The sequence below is a fragment of the Chroicocephalus ridibundus genome, chromosome 8, assembly GCF_963924245.1.
Source record: "Chroicocephalus ridibundus chromosome 8, bChrRid1.1, whole genome shotgun sequence".
Lineage (NCBI taxonomy): Eukaryota > Metazoa > Chordata > Aves > Charadriiformes > Laridae > Chroicocephalus > Chroicocephalus ridibundus.
The window spans coordinates 48317709-48342987 of record NC_086291.1 but is presented as its reverse complement, the minus strand read 5'-3'; the positions used below and the strand labels follow the sequence as shown (position 1 = coordinate 48342987).

The window sequence follows — 25279 nt, the reverse complement described above, 5'->3', positions numbered from 1 at the left end:
CAGCAGCCCATGTCACTGGATCCGGTCACTCAGAACAAGCGAGGGAGTTTGGGCCCACGGTCTAACGGAGTTCACCAAATATCAAAGTTCACAAAGAGTTTTTACAGCACCCAACACCACAATGGCCATTTAATAGTAACAGAAGACATCAAAACAAAGTCCATTTCTAAGCCAAGCGTCTGTGAGGGTCACACGGCCATCAGAACACCCCACCACCCTGCCCATGGGGTGCTCGGGCCTTGCCTCATCCTAACGGAGATGGTGGTCTGCTAGTAGTGCTTACATCCTGCTGTGTTTCTTCACAGTATTTATTAAGAAAGCTCACGGCAAGAGGAATAAAAAGACTCTGACCTCCACAAATCGAAACCCTTATTTTAAACCTACAGGGGAGCGGGCCCAGCGGGCCTCGGCCCCTCGCCTCAGCCGCTCCCCTCGCCGCGGGGCGCCACACGAGAAGCGCCCGAGAAGCCCCGCGCCCGCCCGGTGCCGAGCCGGGGAGGGGCCGACCCCCCTGGCAGCTCCCCGCCTGAGGGGCGACCGCCGCCACCCGCCCTACCTCACCCCCTCACCCGGGGCGGCCGGCGCCTCGGTCGCCCCCTGCGGGCGAGGCGCCCCGGGAAGGCGGCCCCAGCGGGGAGCCTAGCCCCCGCCCCGCCGCAGCGGCCCCGGCTCTCCGGCAGCCGCCGCCCCACAGCCCCGCAGGCTCCCTGGCACCCGGAAACGGCAGCATCGACGCGGGGCTAGGGCTTTCCCCCGGGCAGAGATGAGCGGGCTCGGGCCGGCCGCTGAGGCGGCGGGCTGGCGGCTGGACAGCGGTAAGGGCGCGGGGGGAGGCAGGGACCGAGCGGAGCGGCAGCGCCCACCGGAGCGGCTCCGGCAGGTGGCGAGGGGAAGCGCGGAGGGACGGGCGGGAGCGGCGCTGCCCGCGCCTGCCTCAGCGCTGCGGGGTCCCGCGGCGGGGGCGGCCGGTCGGGTGCCATGTTGTGGCGGGTCGGCAGCCCCTGTGCTTCCTCCCTCTCGCAGAGGTCTTCCTCCCCGAGGAGACGCGCGGCGCCACACCTGTGGATTTCCTGCAGCAGCTGCCCAGCTACCAGTCGGCGCTGAGGCGCCGCGCCACCGCCGGCACCCAGGACCGGCGGGCGGCCTCCCAGGACCCCGCGGGGCTCCGCGCTGCTGAGGGCCGTGGGCTGCAGCAAGAGGGAGACGAGGTGGCCGCTCGCCCCGCCAGAGAGCACCCCTTGACCATCGCGGAGAAGAGGAGATTAAGGTTAACCTTTACACGGTTTTTTTTTCTTCTTTTTTTTTTTTTTAATTATCTTTTTCTAAACGCAACGCAGGAGTAATGGAAGGCTGAGGCAGAATTGGGTTCCTCTATATGTGTTTCACCCCGTGGCGTGTGGTTTGTTGCCCAGGTAGTCATGCTAGAATGTGCCAGGCTCCCTGTGGCACCTGCCGCCACAGGAGTGTGGCCAGGGGCCCCGGGTGGCGTGAGGGAGTAGCTGGGGGGAGGAATAGGTTGAATTGGAAGAAATGAGTCAAAACTGAGAATTACCTGCAGCAGCCAAACGCGTTTCTTACTGGCTTCCTTTTTTTTTTTTTTGGCCACAGGGTTTTGTGCTTTTAGGGGTCACTGTGGGTTTTCTGCCGTCAACATTCTGCTCCGCCACCGCTGCTGTTCTTGAGGCTTCTCAGCAGTTCTTCCAAAACACGTAGTGCTATCTCTGGTGTGGCTCAGTACAGGTGGAAAGAAGCTTTCCATGACCATTTCTTCTCTTTTTTTTCCCCACATCCCTTTTTACGTTGCTCTCTGCCGTGAGCTGTAAGCCGCTCCTGCCCCCCTGGTGGTAACCCCCATCAGGGAGGGCGTTGCAAAGGGCATGTTTGGCCCCGCCTGTATTTCTCTGCTTGTTATCTCATGTCTTACTGCTGGGCTGAAAGCTCCTTTGAGGGGAGAGGATGCAGGATGTGTTTTTACGTTGTCAGGGAACTGCGCGTTAAAATTGGGTACTTTTTAAGTTGTGATTATGAAACAGGAGAGAGGTGAAAGTACAATTTCTAGTGCTCCACAGAGAGCAAGAGTAACTCTCAAGAGCAATGGGAAGTGGGTTACAGCCTGACTCTTGAGTTAAGTTTAACCCTACAGCCTGTACGCAAGGAACAGCAGAAGATCTAGGTCACGGTAAAGGAAAGTGCTCAGTACATTGAGTTTTTATTTGAAGTTGAGTATTTAAAGTGCAGTTCTTCAAGAAAAAGGAACTGTGGTCCTGTAGCCGTGGTACGTGATAGGAAAGGAGTTGGGATGTCCCAGCCTTGTTTACATGTTTTAGCACTGAGAGATCCTGGTGGGGCTTCTTGGCGCTTCTGCGGATCAGCGATCTGTGTGTATTGTGCAGCGGCTGCTAACACGAAATGCTTGATATAAATGTCCTGAAAGCTGAACACTCAACTTCTGTAACGCAGATGAATATGCAGCCCACGCCTCTGTTTAAAATGCAGACCAAAGACGGGCCAGATATTTCTCCAAAGTGTTTGTTTAAAACACTACATGCTGCAGCCTGTAGTTACCACAAACTGAAATCTTTTGAGAGTAGCTGTATTTGCACTTAAAGATGAGGTCATCTGCCTTTTTGATTGTTGCACATAAGGTTTAATTTGGATTCCTGCCAAAATGCTAATTGTACTTTCAGCTGAGAAGGATATGGAAGCTCCGTCAGCATACAGCACACATGGCAGTGGCACAGCGTTGCACTTATGCACTTAAGTAGGGTTGTGTATAAACTCTTTTAAAATTGAAAACTTTGTCTTCTACTCTAGCGTGGTGTCTTCATGGGTACTTAACTGCTGCCCTTCTTCGGTGGCATCAGAGGCTGGAACAGCATTTGCTGCATACAAGTCAATTTTCAAGCTATGTGTCTGGGAAGTTTTGTCTGTTTTTAAGGTTTCTTAAAAGAAAAAATGAAATGCAAACTCTGAGCCTCTCAGAAGTGTCCTTAATGCTGTCACTGACCATGCAGCAATTTTAAAAATGCAAATATATGTATATAGTATGAAAATCTGTGAGAAGTTACTTGAAATTACAGTTTGTGGTATATCCTTGGGGTTTGTTTGCGGCTTATTATTAGAACTGTACACCCCCACACATGTTGGCAAAGGAATACTTTCTCAAATTCATTGAGTTGGCATTTTCCAGTGAATTTTTCAAAATGCTATAAACGCTGAATAATTAAAAATGAATAATTTTAATATTTGTTTTCTATTATATACTGGAATGTGATATAAAAGTTAAAATTATAAAATCCAAATGAAGTATTTAAACCTCTTCATAGCTTTATTTTTTTTAACCTTTTTTCCCACAACATATTTTGACATTTCATTCTGATTTTGAGATCTGTACATTTTCTACAAAAATAGAATAACTTTCTCTCTTGAGCAGCTGCATTTATAACATTAAAAGAGGAAAGCTAAATATTTTGGCGAAATTTTTAAGAGCTTCTTGGTGAAGATAGTCTGGTCAGAAGTTTTGAGTTTTCCAGCCATTTGTAAATATCAAACCATTAATGGCAACTTTCCTAAGATCCCACCAGGAAGTTCAGCTACATGTTTTTTCTGTGTTGTGCTATTGGCAATTGGCTATTTTTTTTTTTTTCCAAGAGAGGCAAGTGTTTTTTGTGAGAGGACTTGCTATATCTGAATTAACTCGATGTTGCAGTTACCAGGAGGAACAGATGGGGACAGCCAGCGTGCGTTACTCCAACTTTTAGCACCGTGCTGTCCTTCTGAAGGCTGCAAGCAGGCTCCATTGTGCTAGGCCTTGTTACATGGAGTGAAAAAGTATTTCTTGTGCTCAGTAACTGTATATCTTGGTTCTTAGGTACTGTCAGCAGGCTGATATAAAATATTTATCTGGATGGAAACAGTGGAAAAGAACTAGCAGTAAGTCATTGAAAAAAGTCCTCAGTGAAGTCAAGGAATTGTCATCTTACCTGGAGCTTTGGCGACATGATATTCATAGCATAGAAGGTATTTACTGTCTTACATCAGTTTCTCCTCTTTCAAGGTGCTTCTGTTATTGGTAGTTTTACACGTGTGAGCATAGTTTCAGATATAACTATGCGTTTAAGAAGTTACCTGCTTCCTTTATTATAGCTGATGTAAAATTCATGATGGGCTAGAAGGAAATATATTGCAGAAAATGATTAAAAAGTCACATTTCCATTTCAGTTATATTGCTAAAATCCTGCAGTACTTAAAATTAGCTTTACTAATATTTCTTCAGTTAATTCAATGTAACTGAAATGGTAATCTGCTCTTTCTGTATTTTCAGTGATTTTATCCTCCTAATTATTGGCACGTGTTTCTTTTATTCGCAGGGAAATTTGGTACTGGCATCCAGTCCTACTTCTCCTTCCTGCGTTTTCTGGTCCTGCTCAATTTTATAATTTTTATCCTGATGTTCAGTCTTGTTACCCTTCCCAGCATCATTTCTAAGTATGGAATGTTCAACAGTAGCTTTGCTAAAATTCCTCCAAAGAACGTAGGTAAACATCTTCTCTATGTAGTGACGTTTTTTTTAAGATTCCCACTTTCCATCAGCTTTTCCTCCACCTCCCAGGAGAAATAAATGCTTTTTTTATAAGAACTTGCCACGTTTGAATTAACTTAATCTTGCCGTTTAGCGGACATTGCCATTTGGATGACTTTTCCTGCCTTTCTTTTGACAGAGCCTCACTGCACAGTTTATGAACCTAGTGGTAATAAGGGACTTGTTTACTTCTATACTTACCTCAAAGATTTGCTCAGTGGCACTGTAAGTAATTAGATTTTTTTTTTTTTTTTTAAATTAAGCTTCTGTGTCTCGCATGTAGAGTGTGAAAACATTGGGGAATGAAGCTTTGATAGTTTTGAAAAATGGTAAGGCATATGCATCACTGGTGTAAAATTAGCCTTTATCCTTTAACTGTGAGAAGGGGAGTTTTCAAACTGACTTTTAGGGAGCGTCCACAAGGCCTGGTTGGCCACGTGCTGCAGCCTGTGCCTCTCCTCCCCAGCTGCTAAACATTACATACTCTGGAGCACACTGCCTATTGTGCTGTCTGTGTAGGGTCTCAGTGTCCTTGTCACAGAGCTCATTGATTGGAGAGGAGAGGGATTTTAAGCACGTACTGTCTGCATTACAGTTTAGTAGAAGCAGTGGCAGTATTTAGGAGTTACAGACCATTGTAGCTTGCTGGGCCCCCCAATAGTAATTTTAAATTTACAAAATGATTGCTTAATACCAGGTTGGATTTAACTGCGCAGTTGCTGCTACTGTTACAAATTCTATTTAAACTTCATGTTTTCACAGGGATTCCTTGAAGTGACAGTTTTGTTTTATGGCTATTACACGATAGATGCGGAATGGATCAGTATCCAGAAGTACAACTTGCCACTAGCATATCTGCTGGCTACATTTGGCTACCTCGCGTTAAGTCTTGTCTGGATAATAAAAAGGTAAAGATGTTGGTACAGTTTACTGCTACCTATCGTGCAGCTTCCATTGCATTCTTGCTTATAGGGAACGTGCTGTATTCTAGAACTGTTTTATATGGAGTCACAGAATCACACAGAATCATAGGGTTGGAAGGGACCTCTGGAGATCATCTAGTCCAACCCCCTGCCAGAGCAGGGTCACCCAGAGCAGGTTGCACAGGAACGCCTCCAGGCGGCTTTGGAATGTCTCCAGAGTTGGAGACTCCACCACCTCTCTGGGCAGCCTGTGCCAGGGCTCTGCCACCCTCAGGGTAAAGAAGTTCCTCCTCATGTTTAGGTGGAACTTCCTCTGTTCAAGTTTCTGCCTGTTGCCTCTTGTCCTGTTGCTGGACACGACTGAAAAGAGCCTGGCCCCATCCTCCTGACACCCACCCTTTAAGTATTTATAAGTGTTTATAAGGTCCCCCCACAGCCGTCTTTTTTCCAAACTGAAAAGACTCAAATCCCTCAGCCTTTCTTCATAAAAGAGGTGTTCCAATCCCCTCATCATCTTGGTAGCCCTTTGCTGCACCCTCTCCAGCAGTTCCCTGTCCTTCTTGAACCAGGGAGCCCAGAGCTGGACACAGCACTCCAGGTGCGGCCTCACCAGGGCAGAGCAGAGGGGGAGGATGACCTCCCTCGACCTGCTGGCCACACTCTTCTTGATGCACCCCAGGATGCCATTGGCCTTCTTGGCCACGAGGGCACATTGCTGGCTCATGGTCATCCTGTTGTCCACCAGGACTCCCAGGTCTCTTTCCACAGGGAAATGGAAATGGAGAATCTTTTGCTTTTGCTTGAGGATGCAGTGCCACAGTAGCCTTTGTCCGTGTTTGGGAAACTAAGCCAGCAAAATAAATAAATCTCAAGTACTAGTTTTTCATACGTATGCATGCATATAAATAAAAGACCCTCAACTATAAAGTAGTTGTTGGAGAATTTTTATTTTTTTTTGTGGGGGCTGCCATCTCAGTTTCCTGAGACAGCTCTTTGAAGTGTCAGAGAAGCAGTGGATGAGGTATGACTGTGGCTAATTGCAGAGGGAAGTAACCTGTGTCAGTCATGGCTTCAGCTGACTTTGCTGCAGAACCTCACACTGAAAGTATCCCAGAGGCTTGCTGATATAAAGCAAATGTATCTGTTCACTTACAGGGGTGGGTGTCATTTAATCTTTGATGAGCCAGGTTGCTTGAGGTGTGTTTTTTTGTTTTGTTTTCTGTGGATAAAATACGTCTTTTCATGAATGAAGTAAAGGTGCATTTTTCTCTAGGTCTGTGGGAGGATTTAAGCAGAACTTGGTGCATAATAAAGATCCATTTCAGAGTTATTGTAACAAAGTCTTTGCAGGCTGGGACTTCTGCATTACAGATCCAAATGCAGCACGGCTAAAACATCGCAGCTTGCAATATGAGCTCCAAGTGAGTAACTTTCATTTTTTTTATGATTACTGTTTCATATAGCTTAGATGGCTGAAAAAGAGAAGTATGTAATTCTGCAGGTAATGGAATAAAGATAAGAAGCATTGCAATAGTTTGTAACGGAGGCAGGGCAGCCCACATCCTCTTGCATGCTTTCTAGGTAGCTAGAATTGTGGTGCAACATGAGAAGGATCAGCGCTGAGATCGACGGCCCTTCCCCCATCCACTGGGGACTGCAGCCAGGCTCTGAGCTGCTTGTCTTATCTGCCTCTTCCTCACATCCCTGTCCTGCTTCCTGTGTTAGTTTCTACACAATCCAACAGGAAAAGCTATCCTAGTGGTGGGCATAACTTTTGTACTGTTGGGAATCAGTTTGAGTATGCTGTGTTATAAGTCTGCAATGTGGTAGACAGTAGTTTAGGGAGCAATAAAATTCAGATCATACTCTTCGTACAAGTTGAGAGCATTGTTGCAGTAAGAAGATACTGAAAGTTTTCACTAGGTGTCTTTGATGCACATGCACATTAGCTGATGCAGCTAGTAGATTTCCCAAATCGTAAAGCTCTCTGAAAAGAGAATCTGAAAGGCTTTTCTGGTGAAACCAGTACCACCCTTTTGCTCTCTGTACGCTGGAAGCAGAGGTTTGTGTAGTGGAACAATTACCTTTTGAAAAGACACTTCCACTTCAAGCCACAAACCAGTAATTACAGATTTCATAAATTACAGTGAGTTGCTTTCTACTCTAGTAAAGTTCACAGTCATCTTTTTTCATCACATAACCAGAGCCTCCTTCACTTACCACACTTGTGTCTCTAGAACTCACACCTTAGAAAAACTTCCCCCTTAATATTACTGTTTGATGGAAATAAGTCCTCAGAAAATACCTGGGTAATGTGTGGGTTTGCACAGGTTAAATTGTCTTCACAAGTGATACTGTATTTTCAAATCAGCTAAGGTGAAACATATCAAGTTTACATGACAATCTGCTCAAGACAGCACCTCTTTCTCTCTATGCTATCCCCCAATTTTCCTTCACAAAGAGTAGGAGAAGGAAGTTGCAGCCATAGCGGTGAGGGTGGTTACTTACCTGCAGAAGTAAGGAGATGAGTGGGCTGATTTACCCACTTCAGAGTTTAATACTGAGCTATCTGAGATCAGTCTCTCACGATAAACAGACAAGTTGTCTTTCTGTCCTCCATGAGATTTATTACTGATATATTAGAGATAAGAGGATTACGAGACACTTGTCTTGGGCTTCAGGGCCCTCTGCCTGAGGAGACTGAGCACACAGGGGCTTCCACTCCTGCACGGACCTGTTTGAGTCGATGAAAAGGTACTCTGTCCAGTGTGCTTGGGCAGGCAGTGGAGTGACCCTCCTAGAACAGGCTGTAGATTTATACATCCCAGAGGTAAAAGACGTGGTGTCGAGTGTTGTACACTGCACCAGAAAACTACACATACTTTTTCTTTTGTTTGTAGACAGACTTGGAGGAAGAAAGACTGAAGCGAAAAATAGCTGACAGGACAACGAAAGAAAAGCTACGCATCTACTCTCTGAGAATATTTATAAATATAATTGTCATTGCAGTTTTATCAGGATGTTTTTACTCTATTTATAGAGCAACTGTCTTCTCTCAAGAAAACTCTAACGTAAGTATCAGACATGATGTTAGGAGAGATTCAATCGGGGCTGGTGATTACAGCAAGAGGAACTATTGTGAAAGAGTTGAGTATCTTAATATAGCACCTCTCATGCAAGGGATCTGAAAATGCTTTGTACAAACTTAGAATTTTTTTCAGTAGGAGAGAGTGAGAAAGATCGAGAACCATGTGCAAAAAAACTTGCAGTGATGTCTCCCTTTGATACAAAGGCTCCAGTGTCATCTCTCTGCCTTGGAGCTAATACAGCTGACAAGAAAAGCAACCCTCACTTGCCTTCCCCAGTAATTGTTCTCACCTCGCTGTGATCTGCTAGTACGAGCGCTTTCGTATCTGGGCAGTGAATTGGCTCAGGGAACTGATCTGGTTGACACAAACTTCAATGTGATCGGTTTCTTGATCTGGTTTGCTGCTGAACTGCAAAAATGAACAGCAAGGGAAGGGGAAAGTAAAGATTATGATCTGTATTGTGAGTTACAGCGGTGTGAGGAAACAGGAAGGCTTTGAACGCGGAGCCCTTTGCAGAAGAAAAGGTTCTTGCATCAGCAGTGCAAAGAATGACGTTGGATGGGATTGTTCACCCCTGTCAGATCAGGCAGGAGGGAAGAGCGGTTCAGAAGCAGAACAAGAGCAGATAACAGTTTCAACAATTTTGCAACAGTAATTGACTTCTCTTTAGGACCCCAGGGTTGAGTTAGCCGGATAGGAACAGGGACTGCACTTTTTCTCTCCCCTCTGTTCATTGGTGATATGACGGGCACTAGCTGGGTATGGGGAAAGTTGTGCTTGTGGTAGACCTAACTCTTAACTTCTGTAAACTGCCAGGATTGCAGAGAGAAGCAGGAAATGGGGACCAAAAAAGTTTGTGTCAGAGGTATTGTTTGAGGGCAGAGAAGGAGGATAGCACAACACTGAACAACTTGAAAAACAGCTTCACTTGCTGTCGGCTTTATGTGTAAGGGTTGATACCTTGACCTTGCCTCAACGAGTAGGTAGAGGAGCTTGTTAAGATGGCAGGAAAGTCAGGGGAGCTGCTTGGCACCAGTGAGAATAACTTGAAAAGTGTCTGCACTTCAGCATAGGCATGGAAAATGGTAGCCTTAGTGCTGGGTTAGACAACATAGTCAGACACAAGCCTTGGTGAGATGAGTCTCTTCAAACAGAAGCTTTTGGGAAGTGCTAAAATATTAATACCTGAAGGTGAGGGGAGTTGCTGATGAAGGGGGCAGGAGAAAGCAAGAATGTGTAGTAGCAAACCGCAGAGATAAATAGCAGTGGTCAGGCTTGTAATTCCAAATGTAGGTGGAGGATGAAGACAGAGTAAAAGGTGCTACCTAAATCCTGGACAAGAGAGGCTGGTGGGTAGCTGGAGAAACCACGATGTCAGGAAGCTGTGTTTCTCTGAGTACTGTATTTCTCTCGTCTCTTCTTGTACAGGACGTCAGCAACATGAACTTCCAGGCTAATCTCTTAGTGCAGTATTTGCCTTCCATGGTAATCACATTGGCCAACTTCATTGCTCCTCAGATCTTCTCATTTCTGATCAGATTTGAAGATTATTCACCAGCCTTTGAGATCAGGCTGACGTTGATGAGGTAAAGAAATTTTTATTGTAGCCTTGAATGTTTCAATATCTTGTTCCTAGTAGAAGTATTGCAAGCATTCAAATATGAAAAAGCAGGGAGGTTGGACTCTGCACTGGAGGGCCTGAGCATTGGAAGCCAAGGAGGCATTGTTTGACTTATGTTTAGTTGGAAACTAATTTTAAATCTGGAAACAATCTCCTATTTTGATGACAGTACAGTGCTGTCCAAGTTTCCCTCTCAAGTCTCATTTAGCTGTGTGATCTGGACATCTTCAACAACCTGAATAAATAGTCAGTAGAGAAGTTGTGGCTGCAGAGCCGTGCATTCACACCGCTTTGCATGCAGCAGTTCCTTGAATGAGCAAATGTGTGTGTACAGCAGTGACTGAAGCAAGGCGCTGCTCAAGGCAGCAATTAAAAGTTTTGGGATAAAGGATACTTCAGTGTGAGAGCATGAAGAGCTAGCGTTTGGCAGCTTAAGGCAGTAAGATCTGGGTTGAAGCATCTGAACCTCTGTCAAGCCCTGTGCTTTCTATTTCTGATTTGGCTGTGTCTCTGAAGGCCTGAAGCCACATGAGAGGGAAATGCTGCACACAGAGTTGTCACCTGGCCTCTCAAACTGTACTTGAGAGAATTGCAGCCCGTTGTGGGGTCAAGATCTGCAACTGAAGTGACTGACCTAGGAACAATACTACGAAAAGAAGCAGGGGGCTGTAGCCTAAAGCAGGGAAGGTGAAAAGCAATTTAACATAATACCAATAAAATACATGTGTTTATTATGTAGCTGGTTGTTCCATTAAGGCTCTGTACAGCCCTTTTGTGTTTTGAGCCTTCCTTGGACTCCTGTGCAAATTGAGCCAGGTGTTAGAATGGCACTTTTTTTGGCAGGTTTGGAATTGGGTTTTGCCTTTCTTCCAGGTGTGTCTTTGTGCGGTTGGCCAATATCGGTGTTCTCTTGTTCTCGCTGTGGAGTCAGATCTCCTACTGTGCCACCGACAAGTGTAACGCCTGTGGATACAATTACGAACTCTATCCTGTAAGCAGATTTATCTTGGTCTTTAATCGTCTGAACTTATGAATAGAGATTCGTTTTGCATGAGACATGCTTGTCTAGAGGTATTCAGAATCAGACCTGGGCTTGCCATTCATGTTATACCTGGTGCTGATTCTTACGGCTCAGTGCAGACCAGTACAGTTCTTGCACAGGTCTTTTGTTTTCTCTAAAACTCTCATTACAGTTAGTCCAGTGGCAGATTATTGTTTAGCGTAGACTTTCTGACTACCATGAGGATTGTTTGAGGAAGCTCAATTTTGGAGACAATTGTGTCACTGCCTATTGCTCCAAAAAGACAAAGGGTCTTTCCTCAAAAAAACCCCCAAACACAACAAACAAAACCCAACAAAACAAAACAAACAGCTTGACATGGAAGCTCTGAAACACTTATTATATTACAAATGAGAGTTGATACAATTTGAATTTTATGATGTTAACAGAGACATTTGTTGCTTTAGTGATTGACAGATTTATTTTTCACTTGTTATTTAGACTCCTAATCTTGGTTTTCCTGACTTGTTTTTATAGTGCTGGGAATCTGAAGTTGGGCAAGAAATGTATAAGCTGATGATATTTGATTTTATTATAATTCTTGCTGTGATCCTGTTTGTGGACTTTCCTAGAATGTAAGTATCTCTGCCTTTTGAGCATACTTTTGCAAACGACGTATGAAACACATTTTCTTTTTTCTAACCAGATTACCAGTTTTAAAATAAAACACAAACATATTTCTGGTGGCTTGAGCACTTTTTTTGCTATTCCGATGGCTGCTTAATTTTTGATATTTGAGTCTTTTTTTTTCTTCAGACATTTTTCTGTTCTGTTGTCTAATGCTTAAATGCTAAATGTCTACGTGTTCCAAATCTGTTGGAGTTCAGCTAAGGTCTATAACTTCAATTTAGAACTAATGATATTTTTTTATTTTAGGTTATTAGTTACTCATTGCTCTTGCAAGCCAGTTCAGTGGTGTGGATTGCAGGAATTTGGAATTTCTGACAATGTCCTGGAAATCATTTATGGGCAGACTATCTGCTGGATTGGAACCTTCTTTTCACCACTTCTTCCTGCAATAGCGACTATAAAATACTTCATCATCTTTTATATTAAAAAGGTAATGAAGGTGTGTCATAAACAAACAAAATTGAGCACGTCTCTGGTTTTTGTAATATAGATATTTTGTAATAAAACAAACGAAAAACCCTAAAAACAACCAAGGATGCAGTGTAGTGAAAATGACGTAATGGTATTCCATTTTCTGTAGGTTTTTTGCCTTTAAGAGAAGGTGGAATTTTGCTTGAAATCAAGCAAACCAACATTTTAATAACTACCTCCTCAGTTACTTGTGTGGGGTTTTTTTTAATAAAATATTTTTATGTAATAAAGCTGTTTTATAGCACTTTTCTGCAATAATCTATTTACTTGCATCACAGCTTAGAACTTGGACAAAATTTTGCCAAGCTGATAAAAATTTGGAAGCAAAATGGAAGCTGGGTTGGATGTTCAAGATGTGATTCCTGCATATCAGACCAGACAGCTCCTTCTCTGCATCAGATTCTTACTGATATTTTAGCTCTTGGGGGAGGGGATGTATCCAGTGAAGACGTAGCGGAACAAAGCTGAAGGCTGTGCCATGGATCATACACCAAATGACTGACAGTTGACTCTGTGCAAGTGAATGAGGCCCTCTGGATCAAATTCTTACTCAGAATAGGAGACATTGACTTACAGCTGGATGTAAAGCGTTCTTGTCTTAGCCCTTTTCAGTCCGTGTACATCAGAGGAGGGATGGTTATGTGGTAGCTGGTAGCATATTTGAGGATGAAAAATTCCATTGGTGGGGAAAGTATACTTGGATGTATGTATATAGATGTGCTGGTAACAGTCTTGCTCACTTTCCGTCTTCAGATCAGTTTGATACACACACGTAAACCTGCAGCTCGGCCTATCAGAGCATCAAGTTCCAATTTTTTCTTCTTGGTGGTGCTGTTGATTGGGCTCCTCTTGGCTTTTATTCCTTTGGGAATTAGCATAGCACAGTAAGTGACAATTTAACTTCTATGAAGTTGACATTTGTTCTGAGGTTCTCAATTCCCTGAAAGCAGTCACACAACTTTGGAATGGTAAATTCGAATACAATATATAGTATATAATAAATCAAATTACAACTTAGTTCATATAAATAAAAATTACAGTTTTAAATACAAAGGACACTTTTACCTCATCAGCAAAATGTGCTGGGCTTGTGTTGGATTGTTTTATCTTTACATTTTGGTGTAGCGTATCCTTTTTGTTCTGCTTCTTTGACAGTATCCCCTCCTCCAAGGCATGTGGGCCATTCAGGAATTTTAACACTTCATGGGCAGTTGTTCCACATACCATAGATGGGTTTCCAACAGGTCTGCGGCAGGTGCTTTATGGCATAGCATCAGAAGCCTTTGCAGTGCCTTTTTTTATGGTCATTTGGTGAGTACTGTGGAGACCTGATTCAGTCATGCAGCTGCATGGTTCATTTCTTTCCTTAGTGAACTGATACCAAACAACTATTAGACCAGATTTTCCATCTGCAGTCAAAAGCATCAAAGCCCATACAAATCCTCAGCTCTTGTCTTTGCCCATGTGTTGAAACTCATGAAACTCATTCCATTTCCTCTTGCACATCTCATGTCCCACACTTGTCTTTCTCAAGCGTTAACTGTGAATCATTCTGCAAATTGTTATTGTAAGCTCTGTGATCACAAATCCTATCCACAAACCTTGGTTTAAAAAAAAAAAACCAAAACACCCCAACAACAAACAAAACTGTAATTCTGTAAGATAAAATTCAGTATAGAATCCTAGAATTCTTAAGGTTGGAGGTCACCAGTGGAGGTCAGCTAATCCAGCCCTCTTACGTAAAACAGGGTCAAGTAGAGCAGATGTTCAGGAGCCATGTCCAGTTAGGTTTTGAATATCTCCAAAGATGGGGGACTCCACAACCTCTCCGGGAAACCTGTTCCAGTGTTCGGTCACTCTTGCAGTAAAAAGGCTTTTTTTAATCTTACTTTTAAATGGAATTTTTTGCATTTCAGTTTAACCTGATTGTTTTGAGATCTTTGAGCCTTAATACCTGGTATTTTCTACAACTTCTACACTTGAGAAACCGTGCAGTTTGTTTCATACTCGACCCAGCCCTTTCTTCGTGACACATGTTTATGTGTTCTCCTGAACTGAACCTGTTATTGCGTTTACAGGAACTATCAAGTCCTCTTTTTCAGTTTGTTTTTTTTTTTTCTTTTTTTACTTTATCATAAAGCCTATGTAAGAGGTGGAGGATGACTTGCACTGCTGCCCTACTAATTATTACTTGGAAAAGAAAATACATGATTTATGAGGCATTTGTGCCATTCTAGTTCTTGCTACTGCTCTTCATCATGTAATGCAGTATGGATAATGTGGGTCACAGATTACATCTGGAATATGTGCTATAAGGAGTGGCTGCCATGCTGATCTGTGGCTGCTTATCGTAGTTATAAACCCCAATGGGAGCAGAGAGTTACTCCAGTGAAACCTCATTAAACTTAATTTCTGAGGAGCGAAGCCCCCGTACATACACTTAGAGCAGGGCAGGAACTGACAGTCTAGAGAGAGCTGTCAGAGCACAATCTGTAACATCTGAAAGTGGCCGTGCCTCTACGTCCCCTAGCACTCTGTCCCTGCCTGCAGGCGGCACAAATACATCAGCAGATGCTTTTTGAGCAACCTACCCCAGCTGTATATGGATTTTTAAAGTCTTTTTTTTTTTCTTCCCCAGCGGCTTCTCATCTGAAGCAAATGCACAAACCGGCAATTTCTCTAGCCCTTAACAGTCTTTTTCTGACTAATTCTGTTTTGCATGATGCTAACATATAATGTTGGTTTGTTGTTTGCAGCCTCATTATGTTCTATTTTATTGCCTTGGCTGGAGCACACAAACGAGTGGTTGAGCAGCTGAGGGAGCAACTGGTTATGGTAAGATTTGACCCACTTTTCTGTTCCCCTAAAGTTTTCTTTGTGTCAGTCCTCAGTTATGTAGGGTAACTACAGTTTTCATAGTCTTCTGGCTTCTCGGTCTTTGCATAGGCAGTGGAGAATGTTTTACAAATTACACAGGAAGAATAACCAAAGCGCAGTAGTATTTCTGTGTCTAGCTGGCTTTCTTGGGTATCAGCTGCATCTGCAGCAAGGTGTGGTTATATTGGGCAACACACATGCTTGAGATATGCTTCTGAGAAGTCATGTCCCATCTGTTGTCTTGATTAAATACAACCATCTGCGTGGGTTTTTTTCTGCCAAACAAGAACCTGAACCGTGTGCTTTCTTTCCCCTCCACCATCTTACACAACCCCCACCACTATTTTCTTCTCCGGTCTCGCAAACAGGCACCCATCTCCCTGCCCTTCCCTCCAGGCCTGTGTTTTTACTGCATCGTGTTTGGACCTGTTCCTGAAGGCAGGTCCTGGCTCCGCTCGCAGCAGGTGCTCAAGGTGGAGTGAGTCGCCACTAACTAGTCCTTTGGGGAGCGGTGCCAGTGCAGACAGGCTTCTTTGTGGCCACCAAAAGCTGTTGGCGTGTTTGACGGTGTTTGTATACTGTGGTCTGTCAAGCTCTGCTTTAGCAGAACCTGGCCTCACTAGTAAGGCTTCTCACTTTCTTAGGAAATAGCCCATTTCTTGGTACGTGCTTCTTTTAGATATGGCATTTAACAGCCCGTCCTTAGAAGAACACTGTGCTGGGGTCAGATTCTTGAAGACTAAGGAATTTAGGAGCAAAAGCTTTATCGCTTTTTCAGGGGTTCCCAAATCAGTGAGGAACTCTGAAAATCCTGGTGCACTTTTTATTTTTGTTCACCGTTGTTAGGCTTCTTGGAAGTGCGGTTTTAAGTTTTTAGGTGTGTGAGATGTTTTTACTAGGCTCAACGCAGAACTGTTAATATGTGACCTAATAGGAAATAAGTGAAGTCAAGGCTATTGTAAACTTAAAATTGTTCAGGCAGTTGAGAGTGTAACTCACTAATTAGAGTACAATGTGGTAAGTGCAGCTGTTTATTTCTAATAAAGAAATGAGCTGTTCATAGATAACTTGTACTACTTTTGTTCACCAAGAGCGTACTTTTTATTCTGCCTTTCCAGGAGAGTCGTGACAAGCTGTTCCTCATCAGAAAGATAACAGAGGCTCAGAGGCATCCTTGAAAACCACAAAAAGCCAGAAGAATTTGACTTCCTGAAACTCCCAGAACCACTAGATAAGAGTAAAACCATCTGCAGCACCTAAAAACTGTGCAGCTGACTGGCACCCTGGCACTGCCCTCTGTGTAATGGACACTTATGGTCTTTTTCTCGATTATGCTTGTGAGCCTCACAGTTTCCAAGACCAGAGATGGAGCTCATTTATATTGTTAGACCTGTCCAAAAAAAATTGTGCAGTAGGACACTTTATTGCTGCTACAATTTAAGGGCTGTTGGGGTTTAAGTCCCTATTTTTTCCGGGGGGTTGGGTAAAATGTGATCAGAACTGAAATTTGTTTTCAGTTAAACTTCTGTTTAAGAACTTTCATGCTCTTTTTACAAATTACGCTTTAAGAATCGTGAGGGAGGGGGAAAGTGTGGTTTCCCATGTTCCCAATTCCTTTCTCTTAAAACCAAAGCAAGAGGGAGACGTACGTCAGTATTTTGAAATGGTGCATAGGAGAAGGAAATGTCGCGTGGGTTTGAGGTCCGTTTGCTAAGTACTTTTGGAGAAGAGACTTTGATATTTATTTTGCCCTGAGCCAGCGAGCGCAGGTGAGCAGCGGGTGGCTCCGCGGAAAGGCTCAGCGGAAGGACGGTGACGCAGGAGCTGTGGGTGAGCTCTGGGCAGCACCTGGGGCCTGCCTTTCGTTTTAAGTGGGTTAAGGCATTATTACTTGTGTTTTGTTCTCGTACAAACGTCTTGACTACTGTTCTCTTTGTTCTAAAATGTGAATATTTGAGAGTTAAGTTATAGTTTGGAAATGGAACATTCAGAAACTTGCGTGTCCGTAACCTTTAAATTCCTGTTTCTTGTTGCTTAAATGAGCTGCTGGAGCTGTGTGGCTCGGAGGGGGCGGTGTTTCTGAGATCACGGACCGTTTCCTTCATTCAGAGGTTGTGCGTTGGGGTTTTCTGTACAGAACTGTGTTTATTACTTGAAATTTGCCAGTGGCACACTGACAGTATGTGATAGTGTGTGATAGATAGTTAGTATGCTCTTTTTGTGTAATATTTCGGGATGTCTCCTGACGTCATTTTAAAGAAATTAACATTCAATAAATGATTATTTTTTAAATACAAACCCAGACGTTTAACGGTTCGTTTGCCGTGACTCGCAGCGGGCGGATCCCGGCGCCTCTCGGCTCGCCCCGCCCCCCGTTCCCATGGCAACCAGGGGACGCCGGCTTTGACTGACAGCTCGGCTCTCCAATCTCTTCCGACGGGGGAGCCAATCGGAATCGTGACAGGGCGGGATGGGGGCGGTGCGGAGGCGGCCCGCGGTGATGACGTTCCGGCGGCGCGACGCACCGGAGGAGGCGTCGGGGTCAGCGGGATGGAGGTGGCCGCCGCGGCCGTGCGGCGTTCGCTGGGGCAAGGCCGGCCCCTCCGCTGTGGGCCGGGTAGGCGCCGGGGCCCGCGCCCGCCCCCCACCCCTCGCCCGTCGGGGCGCCGCCCGGAGCGGTGGAGGCGGGCCTTGCCTCGCCTGGGGCCGCATCGGGCCGCCCGCCTCACCTTTGTCTCTCCGGCAGGTCTCCGGGGGAGGTGGCCGGTGCCCGCCGGGGCGGTGTCCCTCAGGTGCTGCAGCACGCGGGTGAGCCTGGAGGACGTCAACAGGCCCGTCATCGACCGCATCATCCGGGTGGACCACGCCGGGGAGTACGGGGCCAACCGCATCTATGCGGGGCAAATGGCCGTCCTGGGGAGGTCGAGCGTGGGCCCCGTTATCCAGGTGAGCGGGCCTGAAAGCGCTCCCCGTGCCTCTGGTTCATTTGCATTTGATTAACAACGGTGGAATGAAGTTGGTGGCTGTGCATCTTTTTCTAAACACGTTGGGGGCTTTATGAAGAGTGGTGGGATGACTCGGTACGGGAGTTACCGATACTGCAACTGCTGCAGCATTGTCACAAAGACTCTTATTTTGCAAATGTGTTTATGTTTCCTGTTTATAACTATCCTCGTCTGCCCTTCTTTAACATTTCCTCTTTGAGATGTAAATAGTGTTACCTCTGCAGTCAAAGTGTGAGTGGCCTGAGCTGGCTTTGTGTTTATTAAGTTTTTTTGGAAACGTTTAATTTTTCTGATTTCATACTTTACTGTGATCGGGTTCCTTTGCAGCAAATGTGGAATCAAGAAAAAGACCACCTGAAAAAGTTCAATGAACTAATGGTTGCATACAGAGTTCGACCTACTGTTTTATTACCTTTTTGGAATGTAGCAGGTTTTGTTTTAGGTGAGTTTGAATTATTACTACTCTTGTTGTTTTCGTGAAGTCTTCAAATGTGCAAGTTATTTGTATTGCTTCAGGTTTCACTGTTTGTATATGTGTGGTACCACAATCGTAGGGGCTGGAAGTGCTTTACTTGGAAAGAAAGGTGCAATGGCCTGCACAGTGGCAGTGGAAGAGAGTATATCTGATCACTACAATAGCCAGATCCGAACTCTTATGGAAGAGGATCCAGAAAAGTACAAAGAACTGTTGCAGGTATTTAACTGTGACTTAAAAAGACTTTAACATACTCATTGAATGACCTAATGTGACTTTAGTCTTTTAAAACTGTATGTTCTTAGAATTTACAGTAGATCTTTTGTTCTATTGCTTAGAACGCTGAAATCAACATAAACTTGAGGCTAAAAGGCTGTTTTTTTCCTTCACAGCACTAAATTGATCAAGCACCAAAATTAAAATGTATGTTGGATTATCTTCAGCCTGTTTTCAGTAATTCAGCATTTCCCTTTTGACTGGGAGAACTATGCTTTAATTTTGATTAGTTTTAATTGAAAGGAAGGGTTTAGAGGGGAAACAAAAGGAGGAAATATGATTGTGTAGTGACATTTTTCTTATACTGGATATGATTATATAGTTCTAGTCTTGAGTACTGTTCAGAGCACGTAAGGAGCTAATGTTTGTTAGCTCTGCAAGAAAATAATTTCCCAAGTATTTTGGGCATCAAATCGGGACACATTCCTTCAGGGTGCTTATCAGAGACTGCCCTGTTTCCATGTGCAGCACGAGCTCGTTTGTGCTGTCTTTGGTGGGAGCTTGCTTTAGGGTCTGTGTGTTCATTTCCATTTTTGCTATCAGGTTGTTCAGTTGTGCTTAGTTTAACATACAGCCAAGTCTGGTTTACTCCCAATGTGTCGTCTTGTTACAGAAATAATATCTGAAGTAACCCAGACTTTGCTGACGTGCACAAGGGAAATACTACCCCCGAAAATAACGACTATAAACTGAGAGGGCATAAAATAAAGAGAAAAAGCTAAGCAGCAAGGTTATTCACAGTGTCAATATGAGGAGGACTAGCGATGAAGCCAAATTATGTAAACCTGTTGGGTAGGGACAGTGCTTGGGTGTCTGTAAGCTCTGGGCACTTCATTAAGCAATCCTAGTTACCTGCAGGCATCTCAAGAGAAAATTCTTAAAACTTTTTTGTCCCAGTTTAAAGAACACTATTTTGTCTTATAATTTTTTGAGTTTTCTAGAATGGACAAAAGCCTGTTGTTTTACAGGGAAAGACCCTTACTGATTATCTGGCAAGGCAGGGACCTTAATTTCCTTATTTAAATTGTGAGAATAATTTGTATTTGGGGAACTAATTAGTGTTATGAGTTACTATGACTATAGGTTATAGGTTTTCTTCAAACAGTGAAAAAGTGATATATTAAACAGCAGCTTAGTTTTTTTTAAAGACTTTTTTTTGAGAATATTAAAAGAATTTTAAATTTGGGAAATGCTGTAAATAATTCCCTTTTTGCTGAATTGGAGGTTCAGGTCGTTGAGAAATTTTTGAGACCTCGGCCTCAGGTGCCTTGTCCTGGTGCATGCAGTGGTCAATAGCATAGAGTTTTGTATACAGCTGCCTTGATTTCTCTGCCAAGTAGACTTGCTAATTAACTGCTACTTTTAAAGGTAATAAAGCAATTTCGGGATGATGAGCGGGAGCACCATGACATCGGGCTTGAGCATGATGCAGAAGCAGTAAGTACAACGTTAACTAATTGAACATCCGTGAGGATGTAGATGTGATGTGCTTATCTTCCTTATCCAGTGACCGTGATGTAGCTCTTTGTTTGAGAAACAGAAAATAAGGCACTTGATATTCTTTCCCAAAGATAAATATAAGAATACGCTGCATATTATAGGTGTCATTTTTCTGTAACAGAATTGCATCTGTTGGAACTCATGTCAAGTGTTAAAGTGATTGTGTTTTCCTGAGAGGTGTCTTCTGCAGTTTTTAACTTTATTTTAAGTTTAGATTAAATATTTTTGAAGAGAAGGCTAGTAAGTGCTATCCATACATCTGGGAACGTCAGGCATCATCTTGGTAGACGAACACAACCATGTTAAGAAATGTGGAATACTGAGGGCTGTGTGACTTCTCCCCTTTCTCTCTTGGCTTACATTTGTTGAGAAATGGAAACATTCTGTGAAATTGATTGGTTTTTAATTTGGTTTTCTCTAGGGTAGATAAGACTACAAATACAGGCCTTTTTGGTGGTGTTTTTTGTTTGCTTGTGGTTTTGCTGTGTTTATGTTTTTTTAGATAATGCTTACTATTTCTTACCACAGTCTGTTTCAAACAAAATGCTTCATTAGATGCATTTAATCTTTTATTCTTTGTTTTACAGGCACCAGCTTATTCAGTTTTGAAGACAGCTATACAACTTGGATGCAAAGCTGCAATATTTTTATCAGAAAGAATTTAGTGATATTTTCCATAATGTTTGTGGCAATAACCTGTGACACAAAACTGTATGGAAATTGCAGAAGACTAATAGTTATTTTAAAATTTTCTTCACTAAGCACCTGATTCAGCCATCCTTTGTCATATTGAGTTCAAAACCCATCTATATTAAAGTCAGCTGAGCTAAACATGAATAAAGATGGCAGAATTGGGTCTGTATGAACTAAACCTCCTTATTCAGAGACTGTTCACAAGGTGGCAGCAAAATATGTATGTATGTACATGATTTATGTATATAATGTGTGTGTATGTATATACACACACGGTAAATACATTCTCTGTTGCCTTCACATTTATATGTACTTGAAATAAGCTGGAGCTCATCAGCTCATTTTAAAATGATTAATACTGATTTAGTAGGATATTTTTGAGTTCTCTTTTCAGGGTAAGTGAGTGAAGTACTACTAAGTATTTCTTTTCAGTCTGTCTTGAATAAAGATTGGTATTAGGAGACTTTCATTTGAAGACTCGTTTGTACTTTTGTTGGTGTGGTTTTTTTCCACGCTCAATCCTGAATTCTTTATTTAAGTAGAAATTTTCTTCCGTTGGGTTTTGTTGTTGTGGGGATTTTTTTGTTGGTGGTTTGGTTTTTTGTCTTGAATGTGTGTGTAAAGAATTGATCCCTGGTATAAAGCAGGTGGAGAGAGCAACTTGAAGCACCTGTGGAATTCCACTTCATATTTGTTAGAGCTTTCCAATTTATCTTACTTTGCTTCTAGTCGTCAGTGGCTCTTGGATAGAGACGCTCTTGCTTTCTCCATGTTCAGGCAAATTCCCCACACTTCCTGCTGGCATCCTGGCATGGAGCAATAGAAACAAAAAAAGACACGTGCGTGTCTGTTCTGTTAAATGCTAATTGGAGATGATAAAAGTACAGCAATGGAATTAGTGTGTCTTAAACTGGTGAAAGGTGGACGAGAGGGACTTTGTGCAAGATTGCATCTCTTGGTGCATCTCTTGGTCTGTCTTTATGTCTTAGAACTTCCTGACCATTGTTTTCCCATCGCATCATTAATGAAATTGGATAACTTCTCAAATGCCTGTGGATAATATAGAAGATGCTGATATTTTGATGCAAACATTTAAAGTCCCTGTGAGAGACTTCTATTTGTATAGCTGAGAAGCATCATCTTTTGACTATATGTGGTCAGGGAGGGAAATGCTATGAATGAAACTGTGGGTCACATAGAAAGCACATCTCCGTGCTTTTCCCCTTATATCCACACTTCTAAAACTTTGGGGAGATGCAGCTTGTTGAACTGCCGTAAGCTAATGTATTTTTTTTTTTCCCAGTTTTACAGGTTTTCCAGTTTCTACAGCTTTGTGAGTTTGGTTTTGTTTGGTTGTTTTTGGTTTTTTTTTTAAATAAAAATAGCTGAGCTTGGCAGATTAGGGAGCAGAATTTCTTGCATCTTGTTTTCTGGTTAAAAGCTAGGATGTATTAGAAGTCAGTATTTCTTAGCCCAAGCAATGGGGTATAACTAATTGAACAGGTCAGCTGTGGTTGTGGGATGTAATGGGTATAGACCTAGTTGAAAAGGAAAGAATTGGAAACCAAGAAACAGTAGCAAGTGTTGCCTGTTACTGTCGTGAGGAATGGGGCCGGCATTGCCAGTCTTGACTCTTACCTTATGTGGCAAAACTACGCAGTTACATTCAGGCTGGTTAATTAATTTGACGAAGTTTTGCTGTGGGCTGGTTCCAGTTCTGTTGTGCTGGCCAAATGCTGTGTACTGACTTTGTAGCTGCTTTGAGAGCCGAGGAGGATAAGAAGTGCGGAGTTGCTGCTGGGAATCCAAGACTCATGGATTTCTTAAATCCATGCGTCTCAAATCCAAGCATCTGGGAGCTTGGTGAGGCTTCAGACAGCTTTTAATCCAGGTACAGCCAAGTCTACCTTTTTTGAGTAGCTCTGTTGGTGTTTGTAGGTACTGATAGGTGTGTAATTTGACACGAAAGACCTCTTAAAGAGGATTGTTTTCCTTTATTTTGTGAAGGAGCTTAGACTGAAAGCTACATCTTAACATAGAAACTCCTGTATGATTTATTGTGACTGACACTTTGTACATTCTTTAGGAATAATTTCTATCAGTTACACCATTGCAAGTCTGGTTATACTCAAGCTACTGATGTTATTTACATTGTCCAAACGAAGCAGCGTTTGGTTCTTTATCTATGACTGGCTTGCACACCTACTGGAACAACTTGACTCGAGGAACTCAAAGTGAAATCACAGATTTCTCAGGGACTGTGTAATAAGAAGGTACCTCTAAGGGATTCTCACTTACCTTGCCTCAGCCCCAGCCAGTTGTGAGCAGCGTACCTGTAAACTTGAGTTTGCTAAAGGTATGTCATATTAGGCTAACACAATATGTTCCCTAGCTTGATCAATTCTCTGAACAAAAGTTACATCTAGCAGATTTCTTGCTTTAATTTCTCTAAAGCATTCGATATGCTGGCATGTGGAGAATTCCTAGGTAATTTGGAGAAGAGAGGTATCAGCACAAAAGAATGGTTAATTAAACTGGCTAAAAGGGTAACAAGCAGTGTTGAAAGAACATGCAGTGTAGTCGTGTGAGTCACAGACGCTAATAATTGAGTAAAAAGAGGAAAAAAGATTGCTGGATGAATAGTCCATTGTAAAATCTTTAAGAACGGGGCAGCATGGGACGGCATCTTTTGTGAGTCCATTATTGGAACCGGGGAGGCAGGGGCCCAGTGTGCTTTGACTCAGAGCTGGAAGTTGCACACCCGTGCATACAATGGTCCTGTGACACAAACTGGAAACCGAGCCAGACAGTTTCCTGGTCTCTATGCCATTCCGTCAGGGTTGAACACTGGACAAGGCATCCGTGGGGCTTTCCTAGACAGATGGTGCTCAGCTGGAGCCTGGTACTCTCCGAGGCAGTGGTTACAGAGGGAGTCTCTGAAGATGTCTGCGGTGGTGGTCAATAGCTGTGGGATTTGCTGCTGACATAGACAAGCGTTCGTGTGATCCTTTGTCCAAGATGTGGGTGGCCTCCAAGACCATCACACACTGCTCACTTGGGGCAGGAACATTTGAGAGACAAATCTCACTTTTAATGCGTTTAGTTCAGCCAAAGGCTGAGAACATCAAATACCAGGCAATCGTCGCGTGAGGTCAGTGTGTTTGGCCAGATCTGTGGTAACTGTGAAAGCGCTCGCAGCAAGTTCTTTGTCCTCAGCAGCTGAAAACATCCTGCACGTTTGAGTGGGCCGTCAGAGAGTCACACTGTCACTAGCTGCAGCATAAAAGGTCAATCGGGAGAACAACTCCGCTCTATGCTCCTGATCAGGATTTGGTTCTTCTTGTCACTGCAGCAGCATATTTGCACCCCTCCACTGAAGTGTGGGTGAGTTGTTTTTGTGGCACTTCCAATGGCTATGCGTTTCCCTGCTCGCTGGCAGTTGCTCTTTATTTTTGCTGTTTTACATAGAAAATGGAATTGCTTTTCATTTTCCTCATGCAAAACGGACGGGTTTTTTGTTTAAAAACCTGTTTCAGATATTGAAAGGTTACAAAAGGGCTAGAGATGCTCAAGTGCTGTACGGCACTTCTGTTGTCCAGCTGCTGCAAGGCTGTAGTTTCTTTTTATGTGTAATTTTCAGGCAGAACTAAAGCTGACTAATGTCCGCCACCCCGGCAGGGGTTAATGGCAGGCAGAGGCCAAAGTAGATAGCTTATACAAGTCTGTTATCGTAGCGATTCTGGATGAACTCTGGTCGTGTTGACAGAGGAAAAGGAACTTGGATCAGACAGGGAGGCTGTGAAATGCTGTATTTTCAGAACAGGGAGCGGGGAAGGTGTAGGGTCTTTGCTGTGCCGTGGCGTTTTGGGGCTCTCTTCTGAACCTGAAGATAAGGAGGATCTTGTAATGTGCAGTGGGATGAAATCCTTCCCCTCAAAGTAATGATGGTTTGTCTAGCTCCTGTGATAACCCAAGGGCTTGATCCTGATTCTTCTCCTCCAGAAGGAGAGAGAGTGTCATTTTTTTGGTGAGGAGAAGTAGAGGGTATCCATCCTGTGCGTCTAGAGGGCGTAGGGC

The 25279-nt window shown here is 43.5% G+C and overlaps 2 protein-coding genes across 2 annotated transcripts; both read left to right on the top strand.

Annotated features, from left to right (window-relative positions):
* Positions 1-611: 611 nt before the first annotated feature.
* Positions 612-17518, top strand: TMC7 (transmembrane channel like 7). Its single transcript, XM_063344823.1, has 16 exons — positions 612-815; positions 1024-1267; positions 3872-4020; positions 4371-4538; positions 4722-4807; positions 5345-5490; positions 6779-6926; positions 8406-8576; positions 10023-10180; positions 11089-11206; positions 11753-11850; positions 12152-12335; positions 13130-13260; positions 13532-13687; positions 15133-15211; positions 16372-17518. Exons 1-16 carry the CDS (start codon positions 764-766, stop codon positions 16429-16431), a joined length of 2148 nt encoding a protein of 715 aa, XP_063200893.1. The 5' UTR covers positions 612-763; the 3' UTR covers positions 16432-17518.
* Positions 17519-17745: 227 nt separating this feature from the next.
* On the top strand, positions 17746-21671 carry COQ7 (coenzyme Q7, hydroxylase). The gene is made up of 6 exons (XM_063345057.1): positions 17746-17870; positions 18000-18199; positions 18586-18700; positions 18813-18952; positions 20378-20446; positions 21097-21671. The coding sequence occupies exons 1-6, from the start codon at positions 17804-17806 to the stop codon at positions 21172-21174; spliced, it is 669 nt and encodes a 222-aa protein (XP_063201127.1). The 5' UTR covers positions 17746-17803; the 3' UTR covers positions 21175-21671.
* Positions 21672-25279: the final 3608 nt, after the last annotated feature.

Excerpts from the sequence above, each read along its gene's own strand:
- TMC7 (XM_063344823.1), top strand. The coding sequence starts at position 764 with ATGAGCGGGCTCGGGCCGGCCGCTGAGGCGGCGGGCTGGCGGCTGGAC. Across the intron at positions 816-1,023 it reads GGGCTGGCGGCTGGACAGCG|AGGTCTTCCTCCCCGAGGAG; the intron begins GTAAGGGCGCGG and ends TCCCTCTCGCAG. Across the intron at positions 8,577-10,022 it reads TCTCTCAAGAAAACTCTAAC|GACGTCAGCAACATGAACTT; the intron begins GTAAGTATCAGA and ends CTTCTTGTACAG.
- COQ7 (XM_063345057.1), top strand. The coding sequence starts at position 17,804 with ATGGAGGTGGCCGCCGCGGCCGTGCGGCGTTCGCTGGGGCAAGGCCGG. Across the intron at positions 17,871-17,999 it reads GCCCCTCCGCTGTGGGCCGG|GTCTCCGGGGGAGGTGGCCG; the intron begins GTAGGCGCCGGG and ends TCTCTCCGGCAG. Across the intron at positions 18,953-20,377 it reads AGTACAAAGAACTGTTGCAG|GTAATAAAGCAATTTCGGGA; the intron begins GTATTTAACTGT and ends CTACTTTTAAAG.